General features: G+C 35.0%; 1 protein-coding gene across 1 annotated transcript in view; it reads right to left on the bottom strand.

Moving 5' to 3' along the window:
* Positions 1-246: 246 nt before the first annotated feature.
* asic1a (acid-sensing (proton-gated) ion channel 1a) overlaps positions 247-16,049 on the bottom strand; it is a 42,251-nt gene continuing 26,448 nt past the window's right edge. The window contains exons 4-11 of the mRNA XM_051117145.1: positions 14,114-14,261; positions 13,907-14,034; positions 13,669-13,819; positions 8,162-8,218; positions 7,900-8,053; positions 5,940-6,031; positions 3,301-3,380; positions 247-525 (exon numbers count right to left, since the gene is read on the bottom strand). Of these exons, the coding sequence (XP_050973102.1) occupies positions 406-525; positions 3,301-3,380; positions 5,940-6,031; positions 7,900-8,053; positions 8,162-8,218; positions 13,669-13,819; positions 13,907-14,034; positions 14,114-14,261 (930 nt within the window). The 3' untranslated portion in view covers positions 247-405. The remainder of the gene's footprint in view (positions 526-3,300; positions 3,381-5,939; positions 6,032-7,899; positions 8,054-8,161; positions 8,219-13,668; positions 13,820-13,906; positions 14,035-14,113; positions 14,262-16,049) is intronic.

Below are 16,049 nucleotides of genomic sequence, written 5' to 3'. Positions count from 1 at the left end.
CAAAGAATTGCCTGTCATAATGCATTTACAGCCATATCATATCCATTAAAATGCACAGATTTAATAATATAGGACACATACAGTAACCCCTCAAGCTAGCAGATGCATTTCTGTCACAAAAGGCCAGGCAAACAAAGATCGAACCATGTAATTAATACTAAATGATTTTGACATTTCTGCCTTATAGACGAAAGCAGCTTGTTCTGAAAACCACAAAACATTTTTGGAAAAATCCTAGAAAATCACATAGGCATAAGAGAGAGATAGAGAGATAGTACAACCACAAGATGCCAGAACAATCTGTAGAAAACACAACCGTGCTGGTGTTGTGATGTCATCAGCTAATATGTAGAACATAATCGGAATATGACTGGCAGGCAAACAGCTGGAATTTCTGCAGGAATGTTAATGGAATTTACTGACGTGACATTTGACATCATCCAGGCCGAGTACAGTGCCGTGATCAGTGTTGTTGTTGTTGTGATGTTTCTTGTCGGAGCAACGGCACAACCTGTATTTCATGACCTTGACCGACAGAAAGGAAGACAAAAATATTCTGTCATTACTTTAAAACTTCAGACTTTCTTTCTTCCATGGAGCATTATGCATACAGTCAGGGTTTTATATTTTATATATATATATATATATATATATATATACACTACCGTTCAAAAGTTTGGGGTCAGTAAGACTTGTAATAGTCTTTAAAGAAGTCTCTTATGCTCATCAAGGCTGCATTTATTTGATTAAAAATACAGAAAAAAACCAGTAATATTGCAAAATGTTTTTACAATATAAAATAATGTTTTTTATTTTAACATACTTTAAAATAGAATTTATTCCTGTGATGAAAAGCTGAATTTTTATCAGCTGTTACTCCAGTCTTAAGTGTCACATGATCCTTCAGAAATCATTCTAATATGCAGATTTATTATTAGAATGATCAGTGTTAAATAATATAAACAGTTGTGCTGCCAAATATTTTTTGGAACCTGTGATTTTTTTTTTTTCAGGATTCTTTTATGAATAACAAGTTTAAAAAGTACAGTGTTTATTCAAAATATAAATATTTTATAACAATGTAAATTATTTATTATTAACTTTTAATAAACTTTTAATTATTAACTTAATACATCCTTGGTGAATAAAAGTATTAATTTCTTAAAAAAAAAAAAAAAAAGAAACAATAAAAATGTACTGACCCCAAACTTTTGAACGGTAGTGTATATTTATACTTTTTTTTTTTTTTTTTTTTGCAAATATGATTTATTCTGAAGCATAAATCTGCATGTCTTTTACCTTTATAGAGAGCATTTTCCCCCAACTTCATTTATACTTCATCTTGCATTTCAAATTCTTACATTTGACCTATAAATACTAGGGGTGTGACGAGACACTTATCCCACGAGATGAGACACAAGACTGGGTTCACAAGAACAAGACGAGACAAGATTTTGAAACTTCTTAAGAAATCCTCATTGATGAAATATATAGGGAAAACAGTCTTTTATTCAAGTGAAAAAGACAAAATGCAAAAAAATGTAGTTACATTTTGAACTTTATGAAATTAAACTTCCATTTTAATGAATTATATGCACTAATAAACAACATTTAAACAAGAGCCTGACGATTCTGGATAAATTGAGAATCCCAGTTGTTTTTATTAAATTGGAGACCATGGTTCTCTCACGATTCTGAAGAATAAAGATTAGAAAACTAAACAAAATAACGTAATTTACTAGTGGTTCTGACAAACTGCTCATTGCTTAAAGGGGTCATCGGATGCCCATTTTCAACAAGTTGATATGATTCTTTAGGGTCTTAATGAAAAGTCTCTAATATACTTTGATTAAAAATTCTCAATGGTTTTGTAAAACAACACCCTTTTTACCTTGCCAAAATCAGCTCTGCAAAAATCATCTCATTCTAAGGGGTTGTTCCTTTAAATGCAAATGAGCTCTGCTCACCCCGCCCCTCTCTACTCTCTGTGGAAAGACTGTCTTGTTTACATTAGCCGCATTTAGCCGCTAAACATCCGAACTACCACGTTATAAGGAAAGGCGATCGCAAAGATTCATAAAAAACTGCTTATACTCACTTCTGCTGTAAGTGAAGCTGCATCACGAATGATTCGCGCGAACATAGACGGATATATGTAGATCGGGAGGCGCATTCCCTTCACAAACAAACGTAATCCACTGCATCTTCAGCGGCTCAGATGTCGGGAGTAAATGACGACCACTATGTTCATTATTACATCCAGCAACACAACACCTCAATCGCTCAATCTGAGATATTCTTGTCTAACTTACATCCCTGCTCCGGCATCAAAACAATGGAAAGTTACTGGACTGTTACAGCTGGTCTGAGGTAAGACGCTCATGTCAATCAACTATCATGGGAGCGGCTTCTGTTAGTGTGACGCCACACCGACAGGCATCTGAGAACGGCTTGATTTGAAAAAGGGGATATTATTTTTACAGATTAATTAAAAACCACTGCATGGATTTTTATCATTATAGGGTAGATTTGTACATACACTGACAACACACATTAATGTTCAAACAACATGTAAAAGTGAACTTAGCATCCGATGACCTCTTTAAGTCTTTTAAAAACATATATTCATTTAAACAAAAAAAAAGTCAGTATCTCACTTCATTAAGACTTGTTTGACTATTGAAAACTATGGACTATTTTTTTTTTGAATATACATAAGAAATGGGGGAAATTATACTTTTAAACAAACTTAAAACGCCAGTATGTGATGGCAAGTGTCTAATGAGTGAGTCATTTAACGATTCAAACAACTGATTCATGTTTGTGCATTGGATAATGAAACTTTGACTCAACTGATTTGTTCAAAACAATGATTTATTCAGCAATGAATCAAGATCACTGTGGTTTTGCTGTCTTCTTTGAAATTAATTATTATAAATAGAACAAAAACTGTCTGCAATACTGCGCTTAAAATGTAAGTGACCTAATATTATTGAACTTGAACTTTTGAACAGTCGTGATGGTGAAAACGTGTGATGTTGCTTAAAGGGGTCATGGGATGCCCATTTTGTGTAGTGTATTTGAGCTCAGAATGTTGCAATGGATTGCAAGAGCAAGAGATTTTTAGTGAATAGCAACTATCTGCAGAAAAGTCAGAAAAGAAAGGCATGTGGGTTTGGAATGTCATGAGTGTGACACAATTTTTATTTTTATTTAAAATATTCCGTTAGTACTATAAACATGTCAACACACAAATCCAAGTAGAAATGTTCATGACAGGACAGAATAGTCTAATCTTACCTCATAAAGGTAGTCAAAAAGCTCCAAAATCGTAAGAACACTGGCTCCAATGAACAGCCCCATCTGTCCTCCGATATCACCTACCAACACACAACACACACAGATTGAGTTGATGTGCAGACATTTACATTTTTTGAAGAAAAACTGTGGTGCAAAACTTATTACCACAGTTTAGGGTGTTGCTATACATTCACTAAGGTGTTTTGGGTAATTGCTACATGGCTTCCTAACGAAGTCTGTTATATTTGTAGTTAATGATCTCTCATTCACTGTACACTAGTGTTTAAAAGTTTGGTGTCAGTGTGATTTTTTTTAAAGAAATTAATGCTTTTAATCAGCAAGGATGCATTGAATTGATCAAAAGTGGCAGTAAAGACATTTATAATGTTACAAAAGATTTCAATTTTTTTATTCATCAAAAATTCCTGAAAAATTGTTACAAATCAGCATTTTAGAATGATTTCTGAAGGATCATGTGACAGTGAAGACTGGAGTAATGATGCTGAAAATGACAATACAATATAAAATAATAAATCATCATAATAAGTTGTTAAGTTGGCTTGAGAAAGTCATCCCATAGACTTACAATAACAGAATGTTCAAAATTCAAATCTAAACTCCCAGAATCCCTTGAGGCTCAATCAAGCTTCCCTTCTATGTACTATTTCTAATCCATTTACACTCATTTAAGCTTCCACTCTAATATTTCTAATATTTCTAATCTATCTAGCTATCTAAATCATGCTAGCAACATGCTAGTAACATGCTAATCATGCTAACAACATGCTAGTAACTTGCTAATCATGCTAGAAACATGCTAACAAAATGCTAGTAACATGCTCATCATGTTAGGAACATGTTAACAACATGTTATTAATATGCTAATCATGCTAACAACTTGTTAATAATGTGCTAAGCATGTTAACAACATGCTAGTAACTTTGCTAATCATGCTAGCAACATGTTAGTAACATGCTAATCACGTTAGAAACATGCTAGTAACATGCTAATCATGTTACAAACATACTAGTAACTTGCTAATCATGTTAACAACATGCTAGTAACAAGCTAATCATGATAGAAAAATGCTAGCAACATGCTAGTACCTTGGCAATCATACTAGATAACGTGTTAGTTACATGCTAATCATATTAGAAACATGCTAACAACATACTAGTAACATGCTAATCATGCTAGAAACATGCTAACAAAATGCTAGTAACATGCTCATCATGTTAGGAACATGCTAACAACATGTTATTAATATGCTAATCATGCTAACAACTTGTTAATAATGTGCTAAGCATGCTAACAACATGCTAGTAACTTTGCTAATCATGCTAGCAACATGTTAGTAACATGCTAATCACGTTAGAAACATGCTAGTAACATGCTAATCATGTTACAAACATACTAGTAACTTGCTAATCATGTTAACAACATGCTAGTAACAAGCTAATCATGATAGAAAAATGCTAGCAACATGCTAGTACCTTGGCAATCATACTAGATAACGTGTTAGTTACATGCTAATCATATTAGAAACATGCTAACAACATACTAGTAACATGCTAATCATGCTAGAAACATGCTAACAAAATGCTAGTAACATGCTCATCATGTTAGGAACATGCTAACAACATGTTATTAATATGCTAATCATGCTAACAACTTGCTAATAACGTGCTAAGCATGCTAACATCATGCTAGTAACTTTGCTAATCATGCTAGCAACATGCTAACAACATACTAGTAACATGCTAATCATGATAGAAAAATGCTAGCAACGTGCTAGTAACATGTTAATCATGCTAGCAACATGCTAGTACCTTGGCAATCATAGTAGATAACGTGCTAGTTACATGCTAATCATATTGGAAACATGTTAAAAACATGCTAGTAACATGGTAATCGCGCTAGCAACATGCTAGTAACTTGCTAATCATGCTAGCAACGTGCTAGTTACATGCTAATCATATTAGAAACATGTTAACAACATGCTAGTAACATGCTAATAATGTTAACAACATGCTAATCATGTTAGAAACATGTTGACATGCTAGTAACATGCTAATTGTGCTACCAACATGCTAGTAACATGATAATCATGTTATAAACATGCTAGCAACATGCTAATCATGCTAGCAACATGTCAGTAACTTACTAATCACGCTAGCAACATGCTAGTAACATGCTAATCATGTTAGCAACATGCTAGTAATATGCTAATAATGCTGGAAACATGTTAACAACAAGCTAGTAACATGTTAGTCATAATAGAAACATGCTAGTAACATGCTAATCATGCGCGAAACACGCTATCAACATGCTATTCAGGCTAGAAATGTGCTAATAACTTGCTAATCATGCTAACGACATTCTACTAACTTCCAAATTATGCTAACAACATGCTAACAACACTGTAATCAGCCTATAAAAATACAAGCAACAAGCTAATCATGCTAAAACATGTTAACAACATGTTAATATCATACTTTTACAACTGCTTCAAACTTTCAGGCTAGGCTTTCTCAAGCCAACTTAAAGTTTGTTCTCAAACATTACACATCTAGTTTTAAATTACAATAATATTTCCCAATATTTTAGTTTTTACTGTATAACATATAATTTTTACTTACCCAACAGACCGGCCACCTCATAGGCTTTCCTCTGCTCAATGGTTTCATAGTTCAGAGCCTCAAAGAACACGTCCAGCACTAGAACATTCTCCCTGACAGAACACAACGAAAACGACACCGTTTAGCTTGTTTTTGGCAGTCCTGTATGGTAGATTATCAATTAAAATGTTGAAGTTATCTACACAGTTAATCAATTAAAGGTGCAGTATGTAATACTGACAGCTAGCGGTTTAAATGGGCACTGCAGTCCAAATTCAATATATTGGAGAGAGCTGTTTCTCCCTTTGGGATGCCAGATTAATTACACGCAAGAGGAACAAGCACAACTGACAAAGTAAGAATGTTTGGACTGTAAGTGGATGAGCTGATTTATCTGCGTTTCAATACGTTTTTTTGATGAATGCCAAAGGCTTTTTAGGTCGGGTAGAATCTGTAATCTCTCTGACCCAGTTTGTTTTTTCCCCACCAACTGGCAACCCAATATGTTGAAATACTATTGGGTGAATTGGCAGTGGGCGGAACCACAAAGAACAAAACAAAAACAGACATTCTGACATGGAACACACATCTTAAAATATAATAACTGGCTGTAGCATTGTTTTTCAGAGAAAAAACCATGTTAATGTAGTATGTTCCTTAAAGGGGTGCTATTATGCTTTTTCACTTTTTGAACTTTAGTCAGTGTGTGGTGTGTGTCTTTGGGCATAAAAAAGATCTACAAAGTTACAAATATCAAAGTCCACTCCAAAACGAGATATTTAGTTTTTTCAAGAACTACAACAAATGGCTCTTTTGGACTACGTTTGTTTTCCGCATGCAATGATGTCACAACGTGGTCCATTAGAATATCATTAAATAAATCCCGCCCACAGAAAATTCGAATCGAGTGGCTGATTCAGAGCTGTAACGCGCCGGAGACGTGTGCAGTACAGGGGTCGAAACACATGCCGAAACCGCGATCTGCTCCGGTTGCTGCGTCGGAGAAAACACAGTGAGCGTCACACGTATGTGTGTAGTAAACATTCACTAACACAGACAAGCAGAAATACGGCTCTTATTAAAATGCATTCTTAAAGTACCGGTACTAGTAAAATGCAGAATCGTAGCATTTTTAAAAGCAGGATATCGTGATACTTTTTAAGTACCGGTATATCGTGCAACACTAAAATACATTAGTGCGATAATATCATGTATTGGCGATCTCACAGGCTGACGACAGGACCCAACACTACTGTAGTGTATTATTTACTCACCCTCCATGCATCCTAGGTTTATATGATTTCCTTCTTTCAGACGAATGCAATCGGACTTATATTAAAATTTATCATGGCACTCCCAAGCTTGAGAACGGCTTAGACGGGTGTTTCTCTTCATCAGTCCAAAACAAGTCCAATAATACGTATCCATATTATATTAAAAGTGCATCACACAGTTTCGGGGGGTTAATAAAGGCCTCCTGTAGTGAATCGATGTGTTTTTGTAAGAAAAATATCCATATTTAAAACGTAATAATCACTTTAATCTTACTTTGACAGGCAGTACTGAAACACCATCTAAGCTGTTCACCAATCACAACGCAGTGGGACAGCTAAAAAAAAAAATCACAACACATTTAGTTTTTCGGAAGGCGGGCCTTCATTAAACCTGGAACTAATCGAGTTATTTGTGCCAGGCTGGGAGAGATGTATTGTAATATAAACTATGTGAAAAATTATTTTTGAAACATTTTCTGAACCACTAAGCATGAAAGCATGTTCTAGTACACCCCCAAAACAAAATGTTTTGTAAAAAGACTTTGTAAAAGAGCATAATAGGACCCCTTTAAATATCTGTAAACATAGTACTGTCAAAAAATTGCATACAGCACCTATAAGAAATGTTCGAAACACTTGTGATGGAAAACAGGTACTACTGTATGTCACTGAGGCAACAAAGCGCTCAATGTTTATGAAGCACTCACGTTATGTATTTCTCTGATTTGCTGTACTTCTTTGCGAGGTATTTGACTGACGCTTTGCTGGGGATCTTGACGAAGGACAGCTCTTTACTGTAGCGTGTGATGTTGCACGGAGTGTCGCATGAGCAGTAGTCGCTGTCTCTCTCCACCAGGAAATCTGTGCAACCAGAACAAGATACATTATAGCACTGCAAACACTAAAATGATGGCTAATTTGTAAGATAAACTACATTTCTGACATTGATTCATGATAAAAGTTACTTACCAAGTGCTGGATGTGCACATTCTTTATATAGCACAGGAGTGCAGTACTGCGCATCACCTGCGGGGGCAGGAAATGTCGTCATTATTGGTATAGTTCTGTCAAAAATCAATCAATTTTCTATTCAAAATTCCTAACATTTCTCAGCAGGTGACTATTAAAACCATTTTTGTTAATTAAAATGAATTTGAACACACAAAACTCTAAAACTTTAAAATAAGGTTTCACTAACATTAATTAACATCAACTAACAATGAAAAATACATTGAAAGCATTGATTAATCTTAATGTTAATCCCAACATTCACTTACAAATTATTAAAATCAAAAGTTGTATTTGTTAACATTAGTTAATGCACTGTGAATTAACATGAACATTGTTATTAACTTTCATTAACAAATATATACTATAATGGATTTGTATTTGTGAATATTTTCTTTCTTCTCTATTTTGTACTGTTTTTGTACAATTTAATTAAAAAAATCAGAAAAAAAGATTTCTGATATGTGTTCCTGATCTGAATAAAAAAAATTGACAAACCCACATCAAAGTACCGATCTGAACCAAATGATTCGCGAACCCGCACCAAAGTTTCGATCTAAATCAATAGATTCGCAATCCGTGCTTGAATCAAAAGATTCACGAACCCACTCCGAAGCTCCAATAATCATTCAATTCGTGAAATGATTCATGATCCCGCTCCGAAGTCCTGTTTTGAATCAAATGATTCGCGAACCCGCTCCGACGTTTCGATCTAAATGACTCGCGGCATGCGCTCCGATCCCGATCTGAATCAAATGATTTGCGAACCCGTATCGAAGTCCTAATTTGAATCAAATGATTCGTGAACGGCACCGAAGTTCCGATCTAAATCAATAGATTCGCAATCCGTGCTTGAATCAAAAGATTCACGAACCCGCTCCGAAGCTCCAATAATCATTCAATTCGCAAAATGATTCGCCATCCCGCTCCGACGTTCTGTTTTGAATCAAATGATTTGCGATACGCAAAGTTCCGATCTGAATCAAATGATTCGCGAACCCGCTCCAACGTTCTGTTTTGAATCAAATGATTTGCAATACGAGAAGTTCCAATCTGAATCAAATGATTTGCGAACCCACTCCGACTTTCTGTTTTGAATCAAATGATTTGCGATACGTGAAGTTCCGATCTGAATCAAAAGATTCACGAACCCCCTCCAAAGCACCAATAATCATTAAATTCGCGAAATTATTTGCGATCCCACTCCGAAGTTCAGTTTTGAATCAAATGATCTGCGATTCCGCTCCGAAGTTCTATTTTGAATCAAATGATTTGCGATACACAAAGTTCCGTTCTGAATCAAATGATTCGCGAACCCGCTCCAACTTTCTGTTTTGAATCGAATGATTTGCGATACGCGAAGTTCCGATCTGAATCAAAAGATTCGCGAACCCCCTCCAAAGCAACAATAATCATTAAATTCGCAAAATGATATGCGATCGCGCTCCGAAGTTCTGTTTTGAATCATATGATTTGTGATTCGCGAAGTTCCGATCTAAATCAAATGATTCGCAAACCCGCTCCGACATTTCGATCTAAATGACTCGCAACACGTGCTCCGATCCCGATCTGAATCAAATGATTCGCGAACCGGCATCGAAGTCCTGATCTGAATCAAATGAACATTTTCATTAACAAATATATTGCTCATTATTAGTTCTTTTTAGTCAATTCATTAACTAATGTTAACAAATCAGACCTTATTATCAGACAGAAGCACATAACAACATGACTGAAACCAAAATGAAAACAGAAAATATAAAAATAAAAGCTAACTCAAAATGTTAATATACTAGTTCATACATGCACATGTAAATTCAATTAAATCATTTTTGCTTTAATGCAACATTTAGTAAAATCACAAGATCATAACACAGTCCTGCTTAAATCATATTAAATATTGAAAACCTCAAGCTCTACCCCATCTTCAATTTCTTACCATGTTCTTGTGCATCATTACGAATATTCAACAGCCAAAGTCCTTACTGCAGATATAAATTGCCTTGGGTTAAAATCCCACACTAATATATGTTAATTTAGCCTTTCGTAATCAACTAAATTGCATTTCAGTGCCAGTGGCAGTTTAACAGGAGCAGTTTTAATTTGGTTTCACTGGTTTGATTAACTTGACCTCAACACAGTTGTGAACTCTGCGTTTTTAGAGGCAGATACTTAAAGTGCTGAAAATACACGTAAAAATACCTACTAATATGTTATGCATGTGAATATTAAGCACAATTATAGTAACTTTAAATGTGAAAATCATTAAAGACTGCAAACTGCAACAAAAAATAAGAATCATCTGAATAGTTTCAGTCTCATTATATAAATGCTGACTTCAAACTGACTGAAGATAAACTTTGTCATTATCTAGCGTATGTGTCATAAGAAAAAGAGAAGGCCATGGACAGCAGTGTTATTTTATCATTATTTATATACTATTATTGTATTTATTAATATGCTAAATGAATATGCTGAATTACCTTTCATTTTTATATTTCCAGTTTTAATTGTAATTTTATGTGCTTTTGCTATTTTTATTTATTTATTTCAATATTTATATATAGCATTAATTTATTTTATTTCAGTTTTATTAATTTTAGTACCTCAACTTAAACATATTTATTTCAGTTTTTCAGCCAAGACATTTCTAATTTTCATTTCATGTTTTTTTGATCTAATATTTATCTATTTCTTTTAGCTTTATTTTAATTACCAAAATTATTTTGAATAGTTTTAGTTAACAATAACAACACTGATGACAGAAGACCCTGGTAGTATTGTTTACACACTATTAAAGTATTTGTCGAAATTTAAATTAGCTTTTAATTTTAGATTTTTTCAATTTACATTTTAAGTTTATTTTGTGCTTTTGTCATTTTTTTTAGTTTTTAATAGTTCTACATACATTTTCTTTAGTTTTTAAATTTTTAGCACCAGTGTTGGGGAAAGTTACTTTTAAAAGTAATGCATTACAATTTTGCGTTACTCCATGAAAAGTAATTAGTAAAAAGTAAAACTAATTATGTTACTTAGTTACTTTTTATGGAAAGTAATGTGTTACGTTACTTTTGTGTTACTTTTTAAATCTGTGCAGGGCTCGTTCTTTGTTTTTAATATAAAACAATTCTAATCTAAAAGCCCTTTTACACCAAAAGTAAAATTAATTCATCTCAGACTAAAAGAAAACTACATTTATGCAGGAGATCACTCTTCAGCTATAAGAAAAAAAAAAAAAAAAAAAAAAAAAAAAAAATCAAGCACATATGTTAGTTTATCTAAAGTAATTTTTGCTTATTAGTATGGTTGAACTGCATCAAAGGTCAGCAGCAAAGACACTGGTTAATAAAATGGGATGAAATACATAAGGGTTATTTGTTTTATTTAACATATTTAATTTTTGCAGGGTTGCGTCATATTCTGAGTTTGCATTTCACTGTTTTTATTCATTTTGAGGAATACTGAATCTGTTTTTTTGTGAGTGAGATGAATTAATGCATGTTCACATTTAGTCTAGAATACAGTAACATCATGTTTACTCACAATTTCCCAACAGGAGACTTGTCAATCAAGAAATTTGAAAAGGTAACTCAGATATTTTCTTAGAAATTTAAAAGTAACACGTTACTTTACTAGTAACTTGAAAAAAGTAATATTATTAACTTGCGTTACTTCTAATGCATTATCCCCAACACTGTTTAGCACTACAACTTATTTTAGTTTAGTTAAAACAGCGATATAGGACGATTTTGAGGGAGAATATGAGATGGAAGTTTTTCGACATACCCTAACTGTCATGAACCAGAACAAAAACAGTCCAGGCAGAGTAAGACAAGACGAGCATTTGACAATAAAAAGTATATAAATTGTATTGTTTTTATGAAAATAACCGATCATTTTGCTAGACCCTTCTTTCTCGGCTGGGATTGTTTACAACCGCATTTGGGATCGTTTGAAGCTGCATTTAAACTGCATTTTGGAAGTTCAAAATTGGGGCACCATATCAGTCCATTATATACAGAAAAATGCAGAAATGTTTTCCTCAAAAACCATAATTTCTTCACGACTGAAGAAAGAAAGACATGAACATCTTGGATGACAAGGGGGTGAGTAAATTGTTTGTAAACTGTTGTTCTGGAAGAGGACTTCTCCTTTAAAGGGGTCATCGGATGCCCATTTTCCACAAGTTGATATGATTCTTTAGGGTCTTAATGAAAAGTCTCTAATATACTTTGATTAAAAATTCTCAATGGTTTTATTAAACAACACCCTTTTTACCTTGCCAAAATCAGCTCAGCAAAAATCATCTCATTCTGAGGGATTGTTCCTTTAAATGCAAATGAGCTCTGCTCACCCCGCCCCTCTCTACTCTCTGTGGAAAGACCGTCTTGTTTACATTAGCCGCATTTAGCCGCTAAACTTCCTAACTACCACGTTATAAGGAAAGGCGATCGCAAAGATTCATAAAAAACTGCTTATACTTACTTCTGCTGTAAGTGAAGCTGCATCACGAATGATTCGCGCGAACATAGACGGATATATGTAGATCGGGAGGCGCATTCCCTTCACAAACAAACGTAATCCACTGCATCTTCAGCGGCTCAGATGTCGGGAGTAAATGACGACCACTATGTTCATTATTACATCCAGCAACACAACACCTCAATCACTCAATCTGAGATATTCTTGTCTAACTTACATCCCTGCTCCGGCATCAAATAAGGGAAAGTTACTGGACTGTTACAGCTGATCTGAGGTAAGACGCTCATGTCAATCAATTTCGTGGGAGCGGCCTCTGTTGGTGTGACTCCACAACGACAGGCATCTGAGAATGGCTCGATTTGAAAAAGGGGATATTATTTTTACAGATTAATTAAAAACCACTGCATGGATTTTTATCATTATAGGGTAGATTTGTACATACACTAACAACACACATTAATGTTCAAACAACATGAAAAAGTGAACTTAGCGATGACCCCTTTAAGAACATTTCTAATTTAAGTTTTTCATCTAATATGTATTTTTTTACATTTTATTTCAGCTTTATTTAAATTACCAAAAAAAATAGTTTCACTTAACAGAAATGACACTGCTAGATAGTGGATGAAGCCATCATGTGAAGCAATTTGACATTTCATTTCACAACATAGACAATAAACGATCCTGTTCACTATGAACCTGATGGACTCTTTTGAACTGTAGCATTAGAGTAAAATACTTTTGATTTTGTACTGCCACACTGTCAGAAAAAAAGGTACAGTTCTGTCTCTGGGACGGTACCCTAAGGTACAAAAGTGAAAAGGTACATATTTGTACCATACCTACCCCTAAATGGTATAAATTAGTACCTTAACGGTACATTTTAGTACTTTGAAAGTACATATTGGTACCTTAAAGGCACATATTTGTAACTTTTCACTTTTGTACCTTAGGGTACCGCCACTTTTCAGGTGAAGTGAACTCACCAGGCATATGCACCATACGGCAGTTGCAGTTTTCCACCAGGTAGCGCGTCTCACAGTCCGTCCGACAGGCGCTGATGCTGTACGCTTTGAAGTAATCAGAGCTCGGCGGGGTCGACTTGCAGCTGCCCCATGGAGCAGGAAGATACACCAGCTGAAAAATAAATAGTACCAGTGTAAAAAATAAATAAATAAACAGAAAAAACAATCAGTGTAAAGTGTGTATTAACATAACACCCACTCGCTGCTCTTGGCAGGAAACGAACGTCTGGAATCCTGGTGCGACTCCGAAGCCCAGCTGATCTATAAACGGAGGCTCGTCCTGACTGTGAATCTGAACTTTGATTCCCGCCTCAAACGACGAGTCGTCTGTGAGAGAAAACAAGAGAGCATGAGAGAAAGGGTATAGCAGTAGTTTGCATCTGGTGTTTTTCTCATGCGGCCTCACCTGTTTCTCCCCACACAGGTAAATATTCATCCTGCTGAATGTCCAACATGATCTCCAGGCCGTTTCCCATCCCTCCCTTCACGCTGACCAGCGGCGTGCCGGTGTTGCCAGAGTTAAACGTGTAACACTTGCCGTAACGTGTGAACACCTGAAAACACACACAGAAGACTAATGCAAACCTTTTATATTAATGTAATGTAATGTTTTATTTCTACTGGGCCAATGATTGGGAAACAATGCGCGTACTAGACAGAAAGCCTTTTATTTTACATAATTTGAAGATAATGTGAGAGATGCTTGCTTTTGCAAAAGTCAGCTTAGTTTAGGAGGAATAATAGTGTTCCTTTTCCACTATTTATGTGTAAATAATAAATAAAAAAATAGAATTACCTACCTCAACAGATGGTTCATATATAGTTAATAATATTGTAACTAAAACATACAAATATAATACATATTATATAATATATTTGGTATTTTTAAATTGACTGTTACACTACTATTCAAATGTTTGGGATTGAGTTTCTTCTGCTTACAAAGGCTGCATTTATTTGACCAAAATACAGTAAAAACTGTAATATTCTGAAATAATATTACAATTTAAAATAACTATTTTCTATTTGAATATATTTTAAAATGTAATTTATTTCTGTATTGCAAATGTGAATTTTCAGCAGCCATCAGTGTCACATGATCCTTCAGAAATCATTTTAATGCTGATTTGCATGTATTATTATTATCAATGTTGAAACAGTGCTGCTTCACAAGGGCATATGTTTGATTTTGGCATTGGTGAGGACATAACGGCGGACAAAAGACATTAGTCTAGTAGTCGCGGGATATTGGTAGGGACATGTCATAGTGTCACTACTAAATTCTACACCCCTGAAAATCATAATAAAAAACAAAACAAAACATGGTTACTATACCTTTACTATAGTAAACAGTTATTTTTTTCCTTAAGGGATTTGTATTTGTGTATTTTGTACTGTTTTTGTAGTGTTTAATTTAAAAAAAATCTGTGTTCCTGATCTGAATCAAAAAACTGACAAACCCACATCAAAGTTCCGATCTAAATCAATAGATTTGCAATCCGTGCTTGAACCAAAAGATTCGCGAACCCCCTCCGAAGCTCCAATAATCATTCAATTCGCGAAATGATTCGCGATCCCGCTCCGAAGTTCTGATCGGAATCAAATGATTCACGAACCCGCTCCGAAGTTCCGATCTTAATCAATAGATTCGCAATCCGTGCTGGAATTAAAAGTTTCGCGAACCCCCCGAAGCTCCAATAATCATTCAACTGGCGAAATGATTCGCGATCCTGCTCCGAAGCTCTGTTTTAAATGATTCGCGATACGCGAAGTTCCGATCTGAATGAAATGATTCGCGAACCCGCTCCGAAGTCCCGATCTAAAATCAATAGATTCGCAATCCGTGCTTGAACCAAAAGATTCGCAAACCCCCTCCAAAGCTCCAATAATTATTAAATTCGCGAAATGATTTGCGATCCCGCTCCGAAGTTTCGTTTTGAATCAAATGATTCGCGATACGCTAAGTTCCGATCGGAATCAAATGATTCACGAATCCGCTCCGAAGTCCCGATCTAAACCAAATGATTCGCAAACCCGCACCGAAGTTCCGATCTAAATCAATAGGTTCGCAATCGATGCTTGGGTCAAAAGATTCACGAACCCCCTCCGAAGCCCCAATAATCATTCAATTCGTGAAATGATTCGTGATCCCGCTCCGAAGTTCTGTTTTGAATCAAATGATTCGCGATACGCGAAGTTCCGATCTGAATGAAATGATTCGCGAACCCGCTCCGAAGTCCCGATCTAAAATCAATAGATTCGCAATTCGTGCTTGAATCAAAAGATTCACAAACCCCCTCCAAAGCTCCAATAATTATTAAATTCGCGAAATGATTTGCGAT

Source organism: Labeo rohita, chromosome 8 (assembly GCF_022985175.1).
Source record: "Labeo rohita strain BAU-BD-2019 chromosome 8, IGBB_LRoh.1.0, whole genome shotgun sequence".
NCBI lineage: Eukaryota > Metazoa > Chordata > Actinopteri > Cypriniformes > Cyprinidae > Labeo > Labeo rohita.
Note: the sequence above shows the minus strand (reverse complement) of the source record. Positions and strands in the feature narration are given on the sequence as shown.